This window comes from Armigeres subalbatus, chromosome 3, assembly GCF_024139115.2.
Source record: "Armigeres subalbatus isolate Guangzhou_Male chromosome 3, GZ_Asu_2, whole genome shotgun sequence".
NCBI lineage: Eukaryota > Metazoa > Arthropoda > Insecta > Diptera > Culicidae > Armigeres > Armigeres subalbatus.
Window position 1 is genome coordinate 46,941,108 of NC_085141.1, and position 18,345 is coordinate 46,959,452.

The 18,345-nt window shown below is 39.0% G+C and overlaps 1 protein-coding gene across 3 annotated transcripts; it reads left to right on the plus strand.

The window, feature by feature from the left end:
* Positions 1 to 8,812: 8,812 nt before the first annotated feature.
* On the plus strand, positions 8,813 to 11,327 carry LOC134227335 (thiamin pyrophosphokinase 1-like). Of its 3 annotated transcripts, none has more exons than XM_062708735.1 (4): positions 8,813 to 9,043; positions 9,899 to 10,068; positions 10,146 to 10,309; positions 10,460 to 11,327. In XM_062708735.1, the coding sequence occupies exons 1-4, from the start codon at positions 9,039 to 9,041 to the stop codon at positions 10,928 to 10,930; spliced, it is 810 nt and encodes a 269-aa protein (XP_062564719.1). In that variant the 5' UTR covers positions 8,813 to 9,038; the 3' UTR covers positions 10,931 to 11,327. The 3 variants fall into 3 exon arrangements, with proteins under 3 accessions (XP_062564719.1, XP_062564720.1, XP_062564721.1); XM_062708736.1 differs by having other exon boundaries at positions 9,933 to 10,068; XM_062708737.1 differs by having other exon boundaries at positions 9,941 to 10,068.
* The last annotated feature ends 7,018 nt before the right edge of the window (positions 11,328 to 18,345 follow it).

Consider the following 18,345-nt stretch of genomic DNA (forward strand, 5'->3'; position numbering starts at 1 on the left):
TCTCGGATAGTCTTAGTTCTATCGAGGCACTCCGGTCGATGAAACCTGTTAAGCACGCATCTTACTTTCTTACAAACATAAGAGAGCAGATGCGTGTTTTGGTCGAAAGATCATTCAAGATTACCTTTGTTTGGGTCCCATCTCACTGCTCAATCTACGGCAATGAGAAGGCAGACTCGCTGGCAAAGGTGGGCGCACAGGAAGGTGAAGTTTATGATAGACAATACTCGAGCAACGAGTTTTCCCCATTAGTCAGTCAGAGTACTCTTCAAAGTTGGCAAAGAAATTGGACACACAACGAACTTGGACGGTGGCTATTTTCCATAGTTCCAAAAGTTTCTGGGCGAGCGTGGTTCAGAGGTGAGGACTTAAGTCGAGGCTTCATTCGCACGATGTCGAGGCTTATGTCCAATCACTATTCACTAAACGCACATCTGTACAGAATAAACCTTGTCGATAGCAACTTATGTAGGTGCGGAGCCGATTATGATGACATCGATCACGTAGTTTGGTCCTGCTCGGAAAATGACGCCTCCAGAGAGCAATTATTGGATACCCTTGTGGCCCGAGGTAAACAACCCTTCAGGGAAGTTCGCGGTGTTTTGGGAGATCGTGATGTTGTCTATATGCAGGCCATTTATAGTTTTCTTTGTGCTTCTGACATCAAAATTTAATATTTTGTTTTTTTCTTCTTTCTTCAAAGTTTTTTTTGTTTAGTCTCTGCCTTTTTGTTCCGTAGAGCTCCATAGCTCTTGCCATCCGGAAGATGCTCCCAGTCGAACCATTCCTCGAGCATGACGACACGCCACATCGTCACTGACGCCAAATGTCCGGATGAGAAGCTGAAATTTCCTTATCCCAAATCCTAAGCCCCGTCCATCCTTAAATATTGTAAACTTACCTCGAGTCACCACGAGTACGCTGGCTCCTACCTCTCTATTATTAACTGTATAATAAAATGATATTGATTGTATATATCACAAAGAACCATGGCTCCGTAAAGTGTTATACACGCCTGAGCCTACCAAATAAACGAACTTGGAAAAAAAAAAAAAAAGACTCGAAGCCTGACACCTTCAGCATAGTCTTACTGTATAGCCGCGCAACTTACCACACGGCTAAGGAAGGCTTTGATATCACTACATAATCCAAATATCAAAATAATATAAAATTAATAAAATTTCATTTGTTTTTGCTCTATATAAGTATTATCATAATGAAAACTCATTATGTAATTCAAACATAAAATACCCGAAATCGGATTTGAATTTGGGTTAAATTTGAGTAAGGTGTGATATGGATTTGGATCAGAGTTGTATTAAATTCACATATTTTATATTATTTGATTTAATATTATATTTGCGGGTGATTTAGAATGTATTTGATTTGAATTTGATTCAGATTTTGTTTGCATCGGATTTTATTGGATTTTGATTGGATTTACATTTGAGATTAGATCATATTTAAATTAAATTTGGACTTGAATTGAATTTTGATGGGATTTGTATAAGATTTAGAATAAGTTTGGATTTTATTTGAATAGAATTTTGATTGTATTTAATTTGGATTGGATTTTAAATAGATTTGGGTGATTCGAATGGGATTTCAATTGTGTTTAGAATAGATTTTAATTTTATACAAATATTGAATTAGATTTGATAGAAATTTGATTTAGAATAAAAAATGATCATATTTGGATTGGATTAGACTTGAATTTGGATTGGATGAGATTTGGAATGGGATTAGATTTGAAGTGATTGTGGTGAGTTTGTTTATGATCGCTTTTAGAGTGTATTTGGAGCGAATCGCTTTAGAACTTTATCGATTTTTCTCGTTTTATGAGCCGGTTGCTTTTCGGTTGCTTCAGGCATAGCGAAGAAGGAATGGATAGCGAGAATATTTCTTCAAGGTTCTAGGATATATAGCTATCTAGTTATTATTTGTTTATTACAAACCTTAAGAGTAGAGGAAGGAAAGAATGTAGTGTATAAGATCAAGATTACAAAGCTATCAGGAATGGCTATCGTGGTTTTTGAATTACTTAATTTCCAATTAGAATATACTCTTCTGTAACTGTAACGCAAGTGTAGCGAACTGTTTTAGAATGCGAGAAAATTGCATTCAATCCACTGTGTAAATATTTTAGAATGATCGTGTAGAAGAGAAGTGACATTCAGTTTGCTGAGTATTGTAGTGACGAATGGTTGAGTCTGAAACACTCGGCCGGGTCACGACAATAATCAGTTTTTTCTTTGTTTTCAGTGATATCAAGAAATGTTAGCATTTTGTTATTTTTCATACAACTTTCAGTTCTTATTTTTGATGTGGTTACCATTAATTCGACCACAGGGTCACCACAATTTTATATTAGAAATGAAAGTATCAATATCAAAATGAATTTTCAGTTTGTTTTAATTCTCTGCTCGGGTAACCACTTCCTTCAGTGGGGTTTGATCCCACGAAACCAGTACGCTAAACAGGAAGGACCTCCATCGTCCTCCGCAGCTCAGAAGTCTACTCTGCCACAAAAAATATCTATATAAGATATATGTGTCGCCGTTATAAATTTTTGCAATAGCTCCACCCAAATATAATCGATATCCAGTTTTCCGCGAGCGGTAATGGCCGCCAGCTTGCCTGCGGGTTAGTCTCTGATTTGACGTCTGTGGAGGTCAACTGCACCCACCGCTCCGAGCATTCTGACCAATGTGGCATATAAGAAGGTGCTGATTAAGTGAATTCAAGCCTTCTTATATACCACATTGATCAAAATGCTCGAACGGTGGGTGCAGTTGACCTCCACAGACGTCAAATCAGAGACTAACCCGCAGGCAAGCTGGCAGCCATTACCACTCGCGGAAAACTGGATAGAACCACACAAAAATTAAATAATTGCTAATTCAAGATCACACATAAAGTTTTTTTGAATATATATTTTATTAGTAGTTCGCGTGGAGAATGGTTATGTGTGCGCTGATATACATCATACAGTTAAATCTATAGATTTTTGCCAATAAATATGTGTGGATTTTTAGTAGTGTACTGATGAGATCAAATTTCCAACACCAGGCAAATAGCCGAACTCTCGCAATCTATTTTTAGAACCAACTCTTTCACACGCATTTTTTGTGCAATGCTAACCGAGTAGGATGAGTATTTCGTTATGTCTGGTATCCACACACAGCTTCATCAGCAATTGCGCTAAATGAAGTAGGATTGTGTGATCGTGCCAGTTTGGTCATCAGATCCCATCCCGACCACATAAGCGAGAAAAGATATCGTCACTCAAGCTCAGTACATAATCAAAGTTAATTGCCTATATTACTAGATGCCTATATTACAGTATGCTAGACAGGTGCTTTCCAGGTGATTATGTATAAATACCTTCTTAGCCGTGCGGTAAGACGCGCAGCTGCAAAACAAGACTATGCTGAGGGTGGCTATAGCCCAACAAACATTCACTAGTTGAACTAACATCAGTGTGATGATTTAATTCAGCGCTGTGTTGAATTATGTCTGTACTATTTCTTATCACAACTTCTGTTCAAGCTTTGTTCACACAATTTTGGCGAAGTTATACAACTACAATTAATATCTCATTTTGAAAAACAACTTTATTAACTGATTCGTTAAACCTTTAATAAGCATTTTACTAAGCCTCAATTCAGCTACATGTGAATTCTTCGAAAATAATATAGAAGGTATATAGAAGGTAACATCATTAAGATCTCCAATGAACATATTTCAAAGTAATTGCTATTTTCATATGATCATTTTAAAATTTTCCTAAATCGGGTCTCGAACTGCTGTCATTTGATCATCTGCCGGTAACGTTGTCATCCGCGCCATCCTTGATTTGTTAGATATGGCTCACTCAATGCATAACATAAATAAACTTATTGCTGAATATGAATCATAATTGGACTCTTATTCAATAAGTCGATCTGTCAAACTACAGTTTGTTAATAACTGTACAAGATTTTTTATCAACCATTGTTCAGCCAGTCATAACCATCGCACACTAGGAAAAATACGTAGAAATAATGTCGATAAACGATAAAATAAAATCCGTCCCCAATGCTATTTATGAATTTATGAAAATAAAATCAATGTATATTCGGCCTTCCTCAGAATCTCTCGAAAAACGGTTGCGATATTATTGTCAAATGCTAAGATTACTCCAATTTCATCAACATCCATGCGATAATATTGGGATTCCACACATCAAAGATTCAATTATTTTCCTATAAATCATATTTTTCAGATCAAGAATCCAGATTTTCTTTCAAACTGAAAAGCATAATGTTTTTTACCACTGTGCGATAGATCAGATAAATGTGAAATCCAATGGTTAAGAAGGACAACGGTTAAGAAGGATGTCTAATGCTTGCTTATTAACTTACTATTCAAACTCAATTCGACCACCCTTTCAGAGCATCACATCATAGTCGAACAGAGAACTTTAAAAATCATTAGTTCAGCATATTGTTAAACTTCCCCAATATGCTGAAATGTGATAAAACGAAAACGTTAGTTCGACTTCAAATAAAGGTAGTAAACAAATAAATAGGCCATGTCGAATATTAGTTAGATTAAATGCTGAAATGAAATCTGTCTAGCGAATTATTCAGCATCCATTTTATTCAGCTACGAAGATCACAAATAAACAATAATTCAACCTAGATGCTTATTTGTAGCTTGTCGTTGTTTGTTGGGAGGTTCATTCCCCGGTGCCGGTCTAGGCAATTTTCGAATTGGAAATTGTCTCGACTTCCCTGGGCATAAAAGTATCATCGTGCTAGTCTCATGATATACGAATGCAAAAATGGTAACCTGGCTTAGAAACCTCGCGGCTAATAACTGTGACTAAGCTGCGAGGCGGCTCTGTCCCAGTGTGGGGATGTAATGCCAATAAGAAGAAGACATAATCGTAAAATATGCTCGATTTTTTGTAGGCGGCATGTGACATGTATATGAGGCAACCGGAATGCTGCGATGGAGGCGCGTTATTTTTTACGTAGAACCACGTCTGTCTTTTCTATATTGAGGTACACTTTACGATTGCAAAAAATCTAAAAACGTCACGAAAACATGATAGATTTTGATCGTTAATATCTCAGCCGTTTCTCAATGGATTTTCAATTTTCTTAGACCATTCGATCAAGGAAGAGTCAACGCTTCATACTCGATGTACACTTGAGTCATTTTTTACGCGTTTTGTTCTTACACGAATCGCTTTTTATGCAATTTTTTTCCATTAAAATTTCGGGATTATCGCGATTCATTTATACATTTTATGGAATTTATGCGGCTTTTTACGTTGTTTTAATTCACGCGGCCCATATCCTCCGCGTAAAAGCAGACTCCAGTGTGTTACAATATTTATGTATGATTATTTACTAATGTACACTTGCTAACAGTTTAGCAATCGGTTTTGGTGAATCAGTCAAACTAGCAAGTGCATCGCAAGCTTCTTCTACCATAGCACTACATTCCAACTGGAACTTGGCCTACTTTTCAACTTAGTAATCTATTAGAATAAGGAAAATAAGTTCAAAAGTAGCATTTATCAATGCTTCGAATCGAGATACAATTATCGAACGACTTTTACTTTAATGCTCACTCAATCTCAGCAGACAGACAATCACAAAAACTACCAGTACTGCCACGTAGTTCAACGTCACCTTTGCGTACAACCCGATTGGGCTGCACCTTTTAGTTTTTACTCTACGATACCAAAACGACCCACCGCCACCACATGTTGTTCGACACTTGCACTTTCAGTCGAGTTGGTTTGGTAGGTACCTATACTACCGCTAACCGCAAGTCGAGCACATCTGTATATGGGCCTCCATATATAGATGTGCTCGACTTACGGTTAGCGGCAGTATACCGCTTCAAAAAAGCGCATGCGCGATTCGGTGAAGAGCGCCCGACTGGAACAAAATAGACAAGGGGCGACGATCAAATACATTTTCTGCTCTCTCAAAGCGTTTCAAAAAATAATACCAAAAATTAATATGCAAAATACTTTAGGCATAACAGGTATTTCAATACCAAACGAATAATAATTTGTGATGTATTGTACACGGTTAGAAAAAAGTACCTAATATTAGGTACTTTTCACTCAAATCGGGGGTTCAGTGTGGGAACCCAAAATTAAGTAATTTTTTCTTGAAATTAAGTAAAATTCACTGAATATTACGAGGGGGACGCCACTTTGCGATTGCACACTTAATCGCTGCGAGATCTTATAAAATTCTGGTTGAAAAGCCATCGCTTTTATTATCGCAACTAATCGCTATGTGAATCGCATAATCGCGTCCCATCGCGCTTCATCGCAACCGCTTATTGCTCGAATCGTAAGTTGCGATCCATTGTTACCAGAGTAACCAACCAAACTTGTTTTGTTTATTTCGAGTAGGTGAATTCAGTGGCATCGATGACAACTGAAACTTTTAATCCCCCGCAAGGACACCGACGTATTAACATCCTTGGGCTTCGGCTTCTCGCTTTTGCCGGTAAATGCCCTAGCAGCATGGTGACAGGAAAATTCGGCTTCGGAAGCGCTTTCGTAATCGTCGGTGGTATGGACTGCATGGCCACAATCATCATATGTCAAAAGATGTTCCGGTGGATCTCGTACGAGTGAATCATACGTCAGAACACGGGCGATTAGCGAGAAACGATCTATTCAATTAACAATGTAGTGATGGTATGGAATAAACATTATGCTCAGTTAGCTGGCACTTTTTTTTCAATTTACGCGGGCAATTCTCTAAATTATTTCCAAGAAGTTTCTCGGTAATTTCTCAAAATTTCTACTGTAAAGCATTCGTACTTTCCACAGAACTACAAATTTCCCATTTAATATATTGGACATTGGACATTATTAGGTAAACTTTCCAAAAGAACCTGCTATCTTTGACAGTAGCGCTTTCTCTCCGTTTATTATTTTGAAATATTTTGTAGCAGTAGGTCCCCCACAGAGAGGTTTGCGAGTTCCAACAGCTCACGAACATCAGCCTAGATCTGCCTTTCGGTGAGGTCTTCCGATACTAGGTTTACGAAGCCAGTCTTTTCTAGAATTCTTTCAAATGGGATGGTATGGTACTGGAGTGTACCTTTCCATATTCTTTAAAAAATAGTCTGCCGGTTTATTATATTACTTTTTATTATCATCCATTTGAGAAACATAATCAACAGTCATTACCTCCGGATTATCCATGTCGGACGTCGTGTTAGGTAGAATTTCTTGAACAGCCTGTGTTGGTATAAGGTTCTGCACAGATCTATCATAGATGCCCAATCAAGTGACCAACTGGAACGCCGAAACGGGTGATCAGTGTGGAGAACACTCCGAATAAAATCCGGAACAAAAACACTTTCATAATCTTAGGTCTTCTATAGAGTCTACCGAATATCCTAATGGAACGCTGCAGCGAGCAGAGAAGAACGCACCAGAACATAGACACTGACAGAAGCTCACAATTTCCGTAGAGAGCCAAACAAGGGACTAACGAAACGCGAAACTGCAGACAAGCAGCATAGAACACACCGGAAGGACCCGGAACTCCGTCAACTCAAGTAAAATTGCTATTGAAAAGCGAAATTGTTGTGAAAATATACTGATCTAATATCGGACAGCAAGAAATGTCATCATTTTTGACAGTCAAAATTTTCGAGCAGTTTTCTGCTGTCAACGCGTTTATCGCATCATTATCGCGCTATCATCGCGATTAATCGCGCTAATCGCAGGTGAAAAGTTTCATCGCAAAGAAAATCATTCTAATCGCGAAAATCTTTGTGCCAAGGAAGCTTCATCTACGGTTCATCGTGGAAGTGGCGCACCCCTCGGAATATTAAGTAAAATATACTTAATTTCAAATAGAAACTAACCAAAAGTTAGGTAAATTTCACTCAACTTTTGTAAACATGAGATTACTCAACGTTGGGTTCCCACACTTTAATGCCCATGTTGAGTGGTTTTGCTCTTCATTTTATGACAACAAAGGGAAGAGGGAGTGAGATGCAAGAGAAAAAAAGTACCTAAAATTAGGTACTTTTTTCTAACCGTGTACATATTAATTTTTGGTATTTTACCTCTTATGCAAGGCTAGTTCATAACAGTACAATAGCATAACGTACGTTCTGAACTCCAGGACGTTTTGGATGACAACACAGGCCTGTACTAGCTTGTAAAAGTGATGAGTGAAATCTTATCGGCTTAATGGACCTTTTGGGATGTTCAGCGATGCACGAATACATTGTTCAGGAATGGTTGATCGGGTAGATCGCTTGTTCTGAACTCCAGGAGGTTTTGGAGACCCTGGAATAATTTGCGTTTATTCAAAACTCGATCAATCACTGTCTTATGATCACATATATATTTTTGGACACATATCTCAACTTGGGACATTTTGTTTCTAAGACACATTTTCTGATACATTCAACGATATGTACTCCAGAACAGTTTGATGGGGCTAGGACATTCGAAAAAAAAATATTTCAAGCCTCGTCAGTTATCAGGCAGGATCCAGTGAGAAAAAAAACAAATTTTTACGTAAAATCTTCGTCTTAAAAAAAAGTCGTCCTGTGAAAGGGTTAATTATCATCCGTTCCATAGTACGAATAATCGAAAGGTTTATTTAATTAAATAAAATAAAATAGAAAAGGTTTATTTTATTAAAAAAAATTAAATAAAAAATATTTTGCGTTATCGGATAGAATTATTAGCGAATGTGTTAACGTGCCATTAGAATTTGTTTTTGCGTTTTATGCCCCACGCCGCTGCACTGACAATAAACTGAACTTGTCACAGCACCTTCCTTCACTAACTGTTCGAGTCGCCATGGCCGTAAACTTGATTTCAAAAGTGGGGTGCATAAAATTTGCGAACATTGAATAATATTACTTTCGCAGACCTAGAATTTGACATTGATTACATAGTGGATGCGTTTGATAGTGCAACTGCTACTGTGACATATCTATTAAAGCACGTGTTCTATAGTTGATGTTGATAATGCTCTTCAACAGTGATGACGTAAGTGATATATTGTAAATAATCAAATAGATAGTGGCGAATGTGGTTATCGGACGAACATTGTATTCGCAATAACTAAACAGGGTGGCGCAAAAATTAAATACTTTACATTGAGCGCATTCTTGTAGAACAAACCGATTTGTACTTTCCACTTCCCTTAAATTTCACCACTTAATTGAAACTTTACAAATCTGAAATGTTACAACAAAGTGGTGAAATTAAATGGAATAGTACTAACTCGTCTTCGGACATGTAAAAATATTCCACCGAAAAGCTCCTAAAATTTTTGTTTTTACTTAGATTGCACCCCTAATGTTATATAGTGACATAGCCGTTCCTGTGGTTGGCCAATATAAAAACCATCAAACATTAGTTTTGTTTCAAATTGATAGAAGGTATTAACGCCATACACATTTTTTTTGTACACAATCGATATAAAGTATTAACAAATCGGGACCGATTTGCAATTTGGGCGTAACTTATATTGTAAACAAACATTATTTTATGGATTCCGTCGAACGCAAACATTCTTCTCCAAAACATAGGTACCTCGCGGTTTTCGCCTTCCAGTATTTGTTTACGAAATCATGTACGCTCAAATCGCAAATCATTTTTCTTTTGGCATACTCTATTGCCATATGACTACATTCCATGTAGTGCGCAGTATTTACCTATAGCCTATATAATGGTGTTCAATATGTTTTGTGATATCGCTCTAATAATTTATTTATGGAAACTAAACAAAGTCGGCGAGAAATGGTTTCCCTGACGGTTTTATCTTTTCAGATAGAATAACCTCTTGGATTTTTAAACAAAATTTCACTGAAATGATAAAATGAAGTTCTCTTGCCTAAGGCAAATGGTTTTTATCCGAAGCTGTTCGTTTCAGCTACCCAGCCCAGTAGTCACGTGGTCTCCCGCAGACCTGATAGAAGCCCGTAATTGTGGAAACGAATTGGCCGTCGTGTTGCTGAATCGACCGATACTTTTCAACAAGGATTACTTTAGGACGATTTGGAACAATGGTAGGTCGGAAAATGTGCGATCGATACCAATCACGCAAAGCAGAATGAATTATTCTAATTGAACGACACTCTTTCAGCCAGCGTAAGGGTCACGGTTGACGGAGGAACGAACCGTTGGGTGGATTTTGTCAAAGAACAAATCGCACCTGATGACCAGTTAAAGCCACCAGACCTAGTGACGGGAGATTTTGATTCATGCACTGATGAATCGATGGCATATGTGACAAGGTTGAACTGTAGGGTAAGTAAAATAAGTCAGAATCGAACGCTCGGTTTATATATTTGTGAGATCTACCTGGTGCTCAAACACGTTATGCTTGCCATTAATAAAATCAATGCTGCCAAATTTGCTGACATCATTATAAGGGAAGTGTTCTTTTCTTTCCTACAGATCATCAAAACTCCAGATCAAAATGCAACTGACTTCACCAAATCTTTGATGGCACTCCAGAGCACCGGATATGCGGACAAAATAAGTCGAGTGCTGGTACTGTGCGAAAGTTCCGGTCGCTTGGATCAGATAATGGCCAACATCAACACGCTATTTCTGGCTCAGAAAGTCCTGCCCCACAAAGCTGTATTTTTGCGATCTAGCAATTCGCTGAGTTGGCTGCTTCCATCGGGAAATCATCTGATAAACATTCCCTCGCGATTGGTACATGAACGCATCTGGTGCTCACTGATACCGATTGGGCATCGGGTCATCGGTAGCACTATCGGACTGCGGTGGAATCTTGACAACCGGGTCTTGGAATTTGGTAACTTAGTGAGCACGTCGAATGCCTATGCAGAGCAGGAAATTAAAATCATTAATGACAATTCCTTGCTTTGGTGTATGGGGACGTCGCCGAAAGATATGTGATAGATGGTGCTTAATGTGGAACAAAGTTCAATTTTATTGTAAATCGAATAGTATTTGCCTTACAGTTATGAGGTTTCAGTCTATGAGCAATATCACTTGAGTAACTAGTTTTCAAAGATCACAAATCACTATATGACGTACTCTTATATTACAAGCGATATAAGCTCAAAGTCTGAATACCTCATTGGAATCTTGCGTTAGAATCTACAACTTCACTGTAGACGGTGTTGTTTGTAATTAAAAATTGTGGCAGTAGGTACTTCTCTCTGTTGTTAAGATGTTTCCATTATTTATGAAATATTTGAATAGTATAGGAGAAATATATTATTGAATAGCAAATTTTTGTATAATTATTATACACATGTTATGCGAATATATAGAATATTACAGAAAGAAATATTTGGAAAATGATAAAGCACATGACCCTTTTGACTCAACATCGATTTTCATTGAGTAATTGATGACTGTTATGACGGCAAATATGAGAACCAGTTAGGAGAAAACAAACGAGAAACTGTACGGTCCAGCGTCCAGGAACGAATAAAACTGAAAACAAGCGTCAATGAAAAATGAGATTGTCAACTCATAAAACAGTCACATTGCTCTACTATTCTTCTTCTTCTTATAGGCATCACATCCCCACACTGGGACAGAGCCGCCTCGCAGCTTAGTGTTCATTAAGCACTTCCACAGTTATTAACTGCGAGGTTTCTAAGCCAAGTTACCATTTTTGCATTTGTATATCATGAGGCTAACACGATGATACTTTTATGCCCAGGGAAGTCGAGACAATTTCCAATCCGAAAATTGTCTAGACCGGCACCGAGAATCGAACCCAGCCACCCTCAGCATGGTCTTGCTTTGTAGCCGCGCGTCTTACCGCATGGCTAAGGAGGGCACCTCCGTAGTATTTAATGGTTTAAAGCAGGCGAATTCATCCACCATCAGGAAGGTACCCCCGTCTTCTGTTATACTACTTCCTAGGCGGGTCCTGTAGCGCTCAGGGCCGCCCACTTCCAAAGGGGCAAACCAAACAATTTGCTGAATGTGTTGATTGAGAATCGTACCCCGGCTGCTACATTCGACAATCCCCATGACACCTCGCAATATTGAACAGCACGCACGGAAGTCTGTTGTCGGTGGGATTTAGTTTAAAAATTGGAGGGTAACCACTTCCCTCGGTGGGGTTTGATCCCACGAAACCAGTACGCTAGACAGGTGCTCTCCCTACAGGTGCTACGAAGGACCTCCTAGTAACTTTAATTTCAATGTGTGTTTCAACTCACGCTTTTCCCAATAAACAATGTTATGTTTATTCGAAACAGTCGGTTAAATTATGCCTAAATTATGTCTAGCATTGTGTAGTCTTTGGAAAAGTTTTTTAGGCAATTTAACGGCATTTTTTTTACAATTTAACGCAATGAGCAATAATTACAATTTAACTTTTGATAAATCCCACGTTAGATGCCTTTCGCCATACAAATTTCTGGCGGTAACTCAAGCGGGCTTTTTGCGCAAATACGTTAGCGCCTGGAAGCTGGCAGTGGCGGGTAGGAAACCAGCCACTGCTATTTTATTACCAGACTAAGGCCGGAGTGGCCTGTGCAATACACAAAAGTCTTCTCCATTCAATTCGGTTCATGGCTGCACGTCGCCAACCACGCAGTCTGCAGAGGGTAAGCAAATCGTCCGCCACCTGATCGATCCACCTTGCCCGCTGTGCACCTCGCCTTCTTTCCGTCGGATCGTTGTCGAGAACCATTTTCACCGAATTGTAATTCTGGCTACGACAGTAATTCAGGCTATGTGCCCCGCCCACCGCAGTCTTCAGATTTTCGCTATGTAAAGGATGGATGGTTCTCCCAGCAGCTCATGCAACTCGTGGTTCATTCGCCTCCTCCACGAACCGTCCGCCATCTGCACCCCACCATAGATGGTACGCAGCACTTTCCTTTCGAAAACTGCCAGTGCACGTTGGTCATCCACGAGTATCGTTCCAAGTCTCATGTCCGTAGACAACTACCGGTCTAATAAGCGTTTTGTAGATAGTCAGTTTGGTATGGCGGCGAACTCTATTCAATCGGAGCGTTTCGCGGAGTCCAAAGTACGTACGATTTCCTGCCATGATGCGTCTTCGAATTTCTCTGCTGGTATCGTTATCGGAAGTCACCAGTGAGCCCAAGTACATGAATTCTTCAACCACTTCGATTTCGTCACCACCAATACAAACTCGTGGTGGGTGGCTTACGTTATCCTCTCTTGAGCCTTTTCCTATCATGTACTTCGTCTTTGACGTGTTGATGACTAGTCCAATCTGTTTAGCTTCGCTTTTCAGTTTGATTTAGGTTTCCTCCATCTTCTCAAAGTTACGTGCCATAATATCTATGACGTCGGCGAAACCAAATAAATCGCTATTTCTACCTTCTACCAATTCTCTACAAAATTGAATTTTATTTCAAGTCCACCGACTGACCAAGGTCTAATGGCGATTCCGAAGCTAATTCGATCCACTCCAAAGTAAGGTTCTTCTTGATGTAGCTACGTCCGATCCACTAATGCGTAAAATCACAACAAGGAAGTTTTGTGTTTTTTTTTGGCGGTGACACACTAGTGTTCTTTTATTTGCGTAGGTTTATTCATGAGGGAAGTTAAGGACCCAACTAACATTTAATGTCAATGTAAATGTTATTTCAACTCGTCTATACGGCTTCAAGCTGAATATGTGTGCTATACATATGATCAAGAACTTCTATTCAATGCTTTTACCAGCAAATCATGAATCTATTCAGCTGTTTTTGACGTGTCTGCACAACTACTTTACAGCATGTTACACGATTTTTTCTCAATCTTTACTAAACACCATTTAGTAATATAATTCGCTTCAATGGCGCTTATTCAGATTTTTTGAATCTGTTAAATAAGTTTTATACAGCCATTGAATTCAATTTGATTAAATATTATTTGAGAGGAGAGTAAATTTCGGAAGTTTATTCAATGTTTTTTTTTTGTGAAAACTCAAATATCAATTTTGTTGCTACGTAGATTCGAACTCCTGATCTCCTGATTCAATGGCCGCTGCTCTGTCATCACTGTCACTTTGACATATGTAAATAACAAAGAAAATTATGGATGTGCTTCTTCGCATACCCTATACATAGGTTGTTTTACTAACGCTATTTTCAGATTCATGCTATATAAACGTTAGTGCTGCTTTCAGCAAATAAGTTTAAAGATTATGCTTTCAGCATTATTCCAACCATTATTCAAACATCTATCAGCATGTTCTGTTGCCTAACTTTTATGCATCATCAATCGCTGAAATTGTTTTAGGCAACATTTTCTCGATCTGTGTAGATGCTACTCTGCTGCTAATCGTTTAACAGTAGCCGTCAACAGAAATATCGCTTCTAAATGGCTTGTTTTCTTACGCTACTGCTAGCATTAATGACAGCGCTTTGTCAGTTGCTATAAGAGCAGGTGAATACCATTGTAGCTGCATTACAGAAATCAATAGCTCATACACAGCTCCGGCAACAAAAATCAAATGTAAACATTGCGGTTTTGACGTTCCATACTGATAAGCTATAAAAAGAAGCAATATAAGGTTTACTTAAACGTTGTGTAATCTTCAAAGATACAGAAGTTGCCTTAAAGCTTCGTTAGTTCATTTATAGCGCCATTACGCTATATTGTTAGTGCTATAACAACAGCGAAAACGTTTTCATTGTGAATGTTACTCACCGTAATGTGGGAAGTTGCTAACAAGCAATTAGTTACATACATGAGCTCTTAACCGATAAGCTTTGTTGCTAATTCAGACAGAGCTGTTTTATGACTATATGAAAGCTGCATAAACGATAAAAGATTAAATATATTCGGCACACTGACTAGCTGATAGATATTTGGGTAATAGTCGAGTTGAAGTTTAAGGGATTATTTGCAGAGGCTTTTCTTTTATTCAGCATTGGCTGCTTTTATTCAAATATTATACAGCCAAAGGCTAGAAGTTGAAGCTTTTAGCACCAAAATTGTTAGTTGGGATGCGATCCAACAGCTAAAGACCAATAAAGCAGCTGGTAAAGATGGTATCGGAGCTAAGCTCATCAAGATGGGCCCGGAAAAGCTGACCACTTGCCTGCTCAAACTGATAGTCAGCATCTGGGAAACTGAAAAGCTACTGGTGGAGGAGTGCAAGGAAGGGGTTATATGCCCCATCTACAAGAAAAGCGACAAGCGGAGTGTAAGAACTTTCGAGCGATCACCATCCTCAATGCCGCCTACAAAGTGATATCCCAGATCATCTTCCGTCGTCTGTTACCATTCGTGGAAAGTTATCAAGCCGGTTTCGTTGACGGCCGCTCGACAACGGACCAGATCTTTACTGTACGGCAAATCCTTCAAAAATGCCCGTGAATACCAGGTCGCAACGCACCATCTGTTCATTGATTTCAAAGGGGCATACGACAGTATAGACCGCGTAGAGCTATGGAAAATTATGGACAAGAACAGCTTCCCTAGGAAGCTTACCCGACTAATCAAAGCAACGGTGGATGGTGTGCAAAACTGTGTGAAGATTTCGGGCGAACACTCCAGTTCGTTCCAGACAAGTTAATGGACTTTCGTGCCTGTTGTTCAACATTGCGCTAGAAGGTGTCATGCGGAGAGCCGGGTGTAACAGCCGGGGTACGATTTTCAACAGATCCAGTCAATTTATTTGTTTCGCGGATGACATGGAAAATGTTGGCCGAACATTTGCAAAGGTGGCAGAATTGTACACCCGCCTGAAACGTGAAGCAACAAAAGTTTGACTGATAGTGAATGCATCGAGGCGAAGTACGTGCTTGTGTGCGGAACCGAGCGCGACAGGGCCCGCCTGGGAAGTAGTGTTACGATAGACGGGGATACCTTCGAGGTGGTCGAGGAATTCGTCTACCTTGGATCCTTGCTAACGGCTGATAGCAATGTTAGTCGTGAAATACGAAGGCGCATCATCTGTGGAAGTCGGGCCTATTACAGGCTCCAGAAGAAACTGCGGTCAAAAAAGATTCGCCACCGCACCAAATGTGTTATGTACAAGACGCTGAAAAGACAGGTAGTCCTCTACGGACACGAAACATGGACAATGCTCGAGGAGGACTTGCAAGCACTCGGAGTATTCGAGAGACGGGTGCTTAGGACCATCTTTGACGGTGTGTGGTGGCGAAGAATGAACCACAAGCTCGCCCAGCTCTACGGCGAACCCAGTATCCAGAAAGTAGCTAAAGCCGGAAGGGTACGATGGGCAGGACATGTTGTAAGAATGTCGGACAGCAACCCTGCAAATATGGTGTTTGCTTCCGATCCGGCAGGTACGAGACGACGTGGAGCACAGCGAACAAGGTGGGCAGACCAGGGGCAAAACGACTTGGCGAGCATCCGAGTCGAGTCAAGTACGAGACAATAAAGACGTCCTTACTGTTGAGGTCGAAATACATATCTGTCAAAGGTACAATAAAGTAGTAAAATTAATTGGAATTGTACAAACTCGTCTTATGAAAAGTAAATACATTCCACTAAAAGCTTAAAATAATTTTCGTACATTCATCTACCCAACTCCCCATTTTTCCATTTCTGCCACCATGACGAACTGATGTGAAAAATTCATCAAAGGTGATTTTTCGATCGTAAAAATCACCTTCCATAGCGCCTACCTTATCCAAAGAGTCCGCTTTCTCATTTCTTGGGATCGAGCAATGAGAAGGGATCTAGGCCAATTGATTTTTAAAACATCCCAGTTTTTATCATGCTATTTGTTTTGAACATGCATGGAAGTAAGAGGCGCCATAAAAAGGTTTCTCCAAGGGCGCTGGGAGTCCACGACACGACTATGAATATCAGAGAGATCTTTTGAGCCTTATAAATCTGCAGGACCGGACGGAATAATTCTAGTAATGCTTCAAAACGGAGAATCAGTGCTGATTATGCCGTTAATTGAGATTTTCAAGGCAAGTCTAAGACTCAATTATATTCCATCTTCATGGAGGAAAGTAAAAGTTCCCAACTAACAATTTTGGTGCTAAAAGCTTCAACTTCTAGCCTTTGGCTGTATAATATTTGAATAAAAGCAGCCAATGCTGAATAAAAGAAAAGCCTCTGCAAATAATCCCTTAAACTTCAACTCGACTATTACCCAAATATCTATCAGCTAGTCAGTGTGCCGAATATATTTAATCTTTTATCGTTTATGCAGCTTTCATATAGTCATAAAACAGCTCTGTCTGAATTAGCAACAAAGCTTATCGGTTAAGAGCTCATGTATGTAACTAATTGCTTGTTAGCAACTTCCCACATTACGGTGAGTAACATTCACAATGAAAACGTTTTCGCTGTTGTTATAGCACTAACAATATAGCGTAATGGCGCTATAAATGAACTAACGAAGCTTTAAGGCAACTTCTGTATCTTTGAAGATTACACAACGTTTAAGTAAACCTTATATTGCTTCTTTTTATAGCTTATCAGTATGGAACGTCAAAACCGCAATGTTTACATTTGATTTTTTTGCCGGAGCTGTGTATGAGCTATTGATTTCTGTAATGCAGCTACAATGGTATTCACCTGCTCTTATAGCAACTGACAAAGCGCTGTCATTAATGCTAGCAGTAGCGTAAGAAAACAAGCCATTTAGAAGCGATATTTCTGTTGACGGCTACTGTTAAACGATTAGCAGCAGAGTAGCATCTACACAGATCGAGAAAATGTTGCCTAAAAACAATTTCAGCGATTGATGATGCATAAAAGTTAGGCAACAGAACATGCTGATAGATGTTTGAATAATGGTTGGAATAATGCTGAAAGCATAATCTTTAAACTTATTTGCTGAAAGCAGCACTAACGTTTATATAGCATGAATCTGAAAATAGCGTTAGTAAAACAACCTATGTATAGGGTATGCGAAGAAGCACATCCATAATTTTTCCTGTTATTTACATATTCAAAGTGACTGAAGTGACTGACTGACTGACAGAGTAGCAGCCATTGAATCTGGAGATCAGGAGTTCGAATCTACGTAGCAACAAAATTGAAATTTGAGTTTTCACAAAAAAAACATTGAATAAACTTTATAAACTAATAAACCGAAATTTACTCTCCTCTCAAATAATATTTAATCAAATTGAATTCAATGGCTGTATAAAACTTATTTACCAGATTCAAAAATCTGAATAAGCGCCATTGAAGCGAATTATATTACTAAATGGTGTAGTAAAGATTGAGAAAAAATTGTGTAACATGCTGTAAAGTAGTTGTGCAGACACGTCAAAAACAGCTGAATAGATTCGCCAGATTTGCTGGTAAAAGCATTGAATAGAAGTTCTTGATCATATGTATAGCACACATATTCAGCTTGAAGCCGTATAGACGAGTTGAAATAACAT

What these genes read in the sequence shown, in the direction of transcription:
- LOC134227335 (XM_062708735.1), top strand. An exon ending in TAGGACGATTTGGAACAATG is followed by an intron (nt 10,069 to 10,145) that starts GTAGGTCGGAAA and finishes ACACTCTTTCAG; the next exon opens with CCAGCGTAAGGGTCACGGTT. An exon ending in TGACAAGGTTGAACTGTAGG is followed by an intron (nt 10,310 to 10,459) that starts GTAAGTAAAATA and finishes TCTTTCCTACAG; the next exon opens with ATCATCAAAACTCCAGATCA.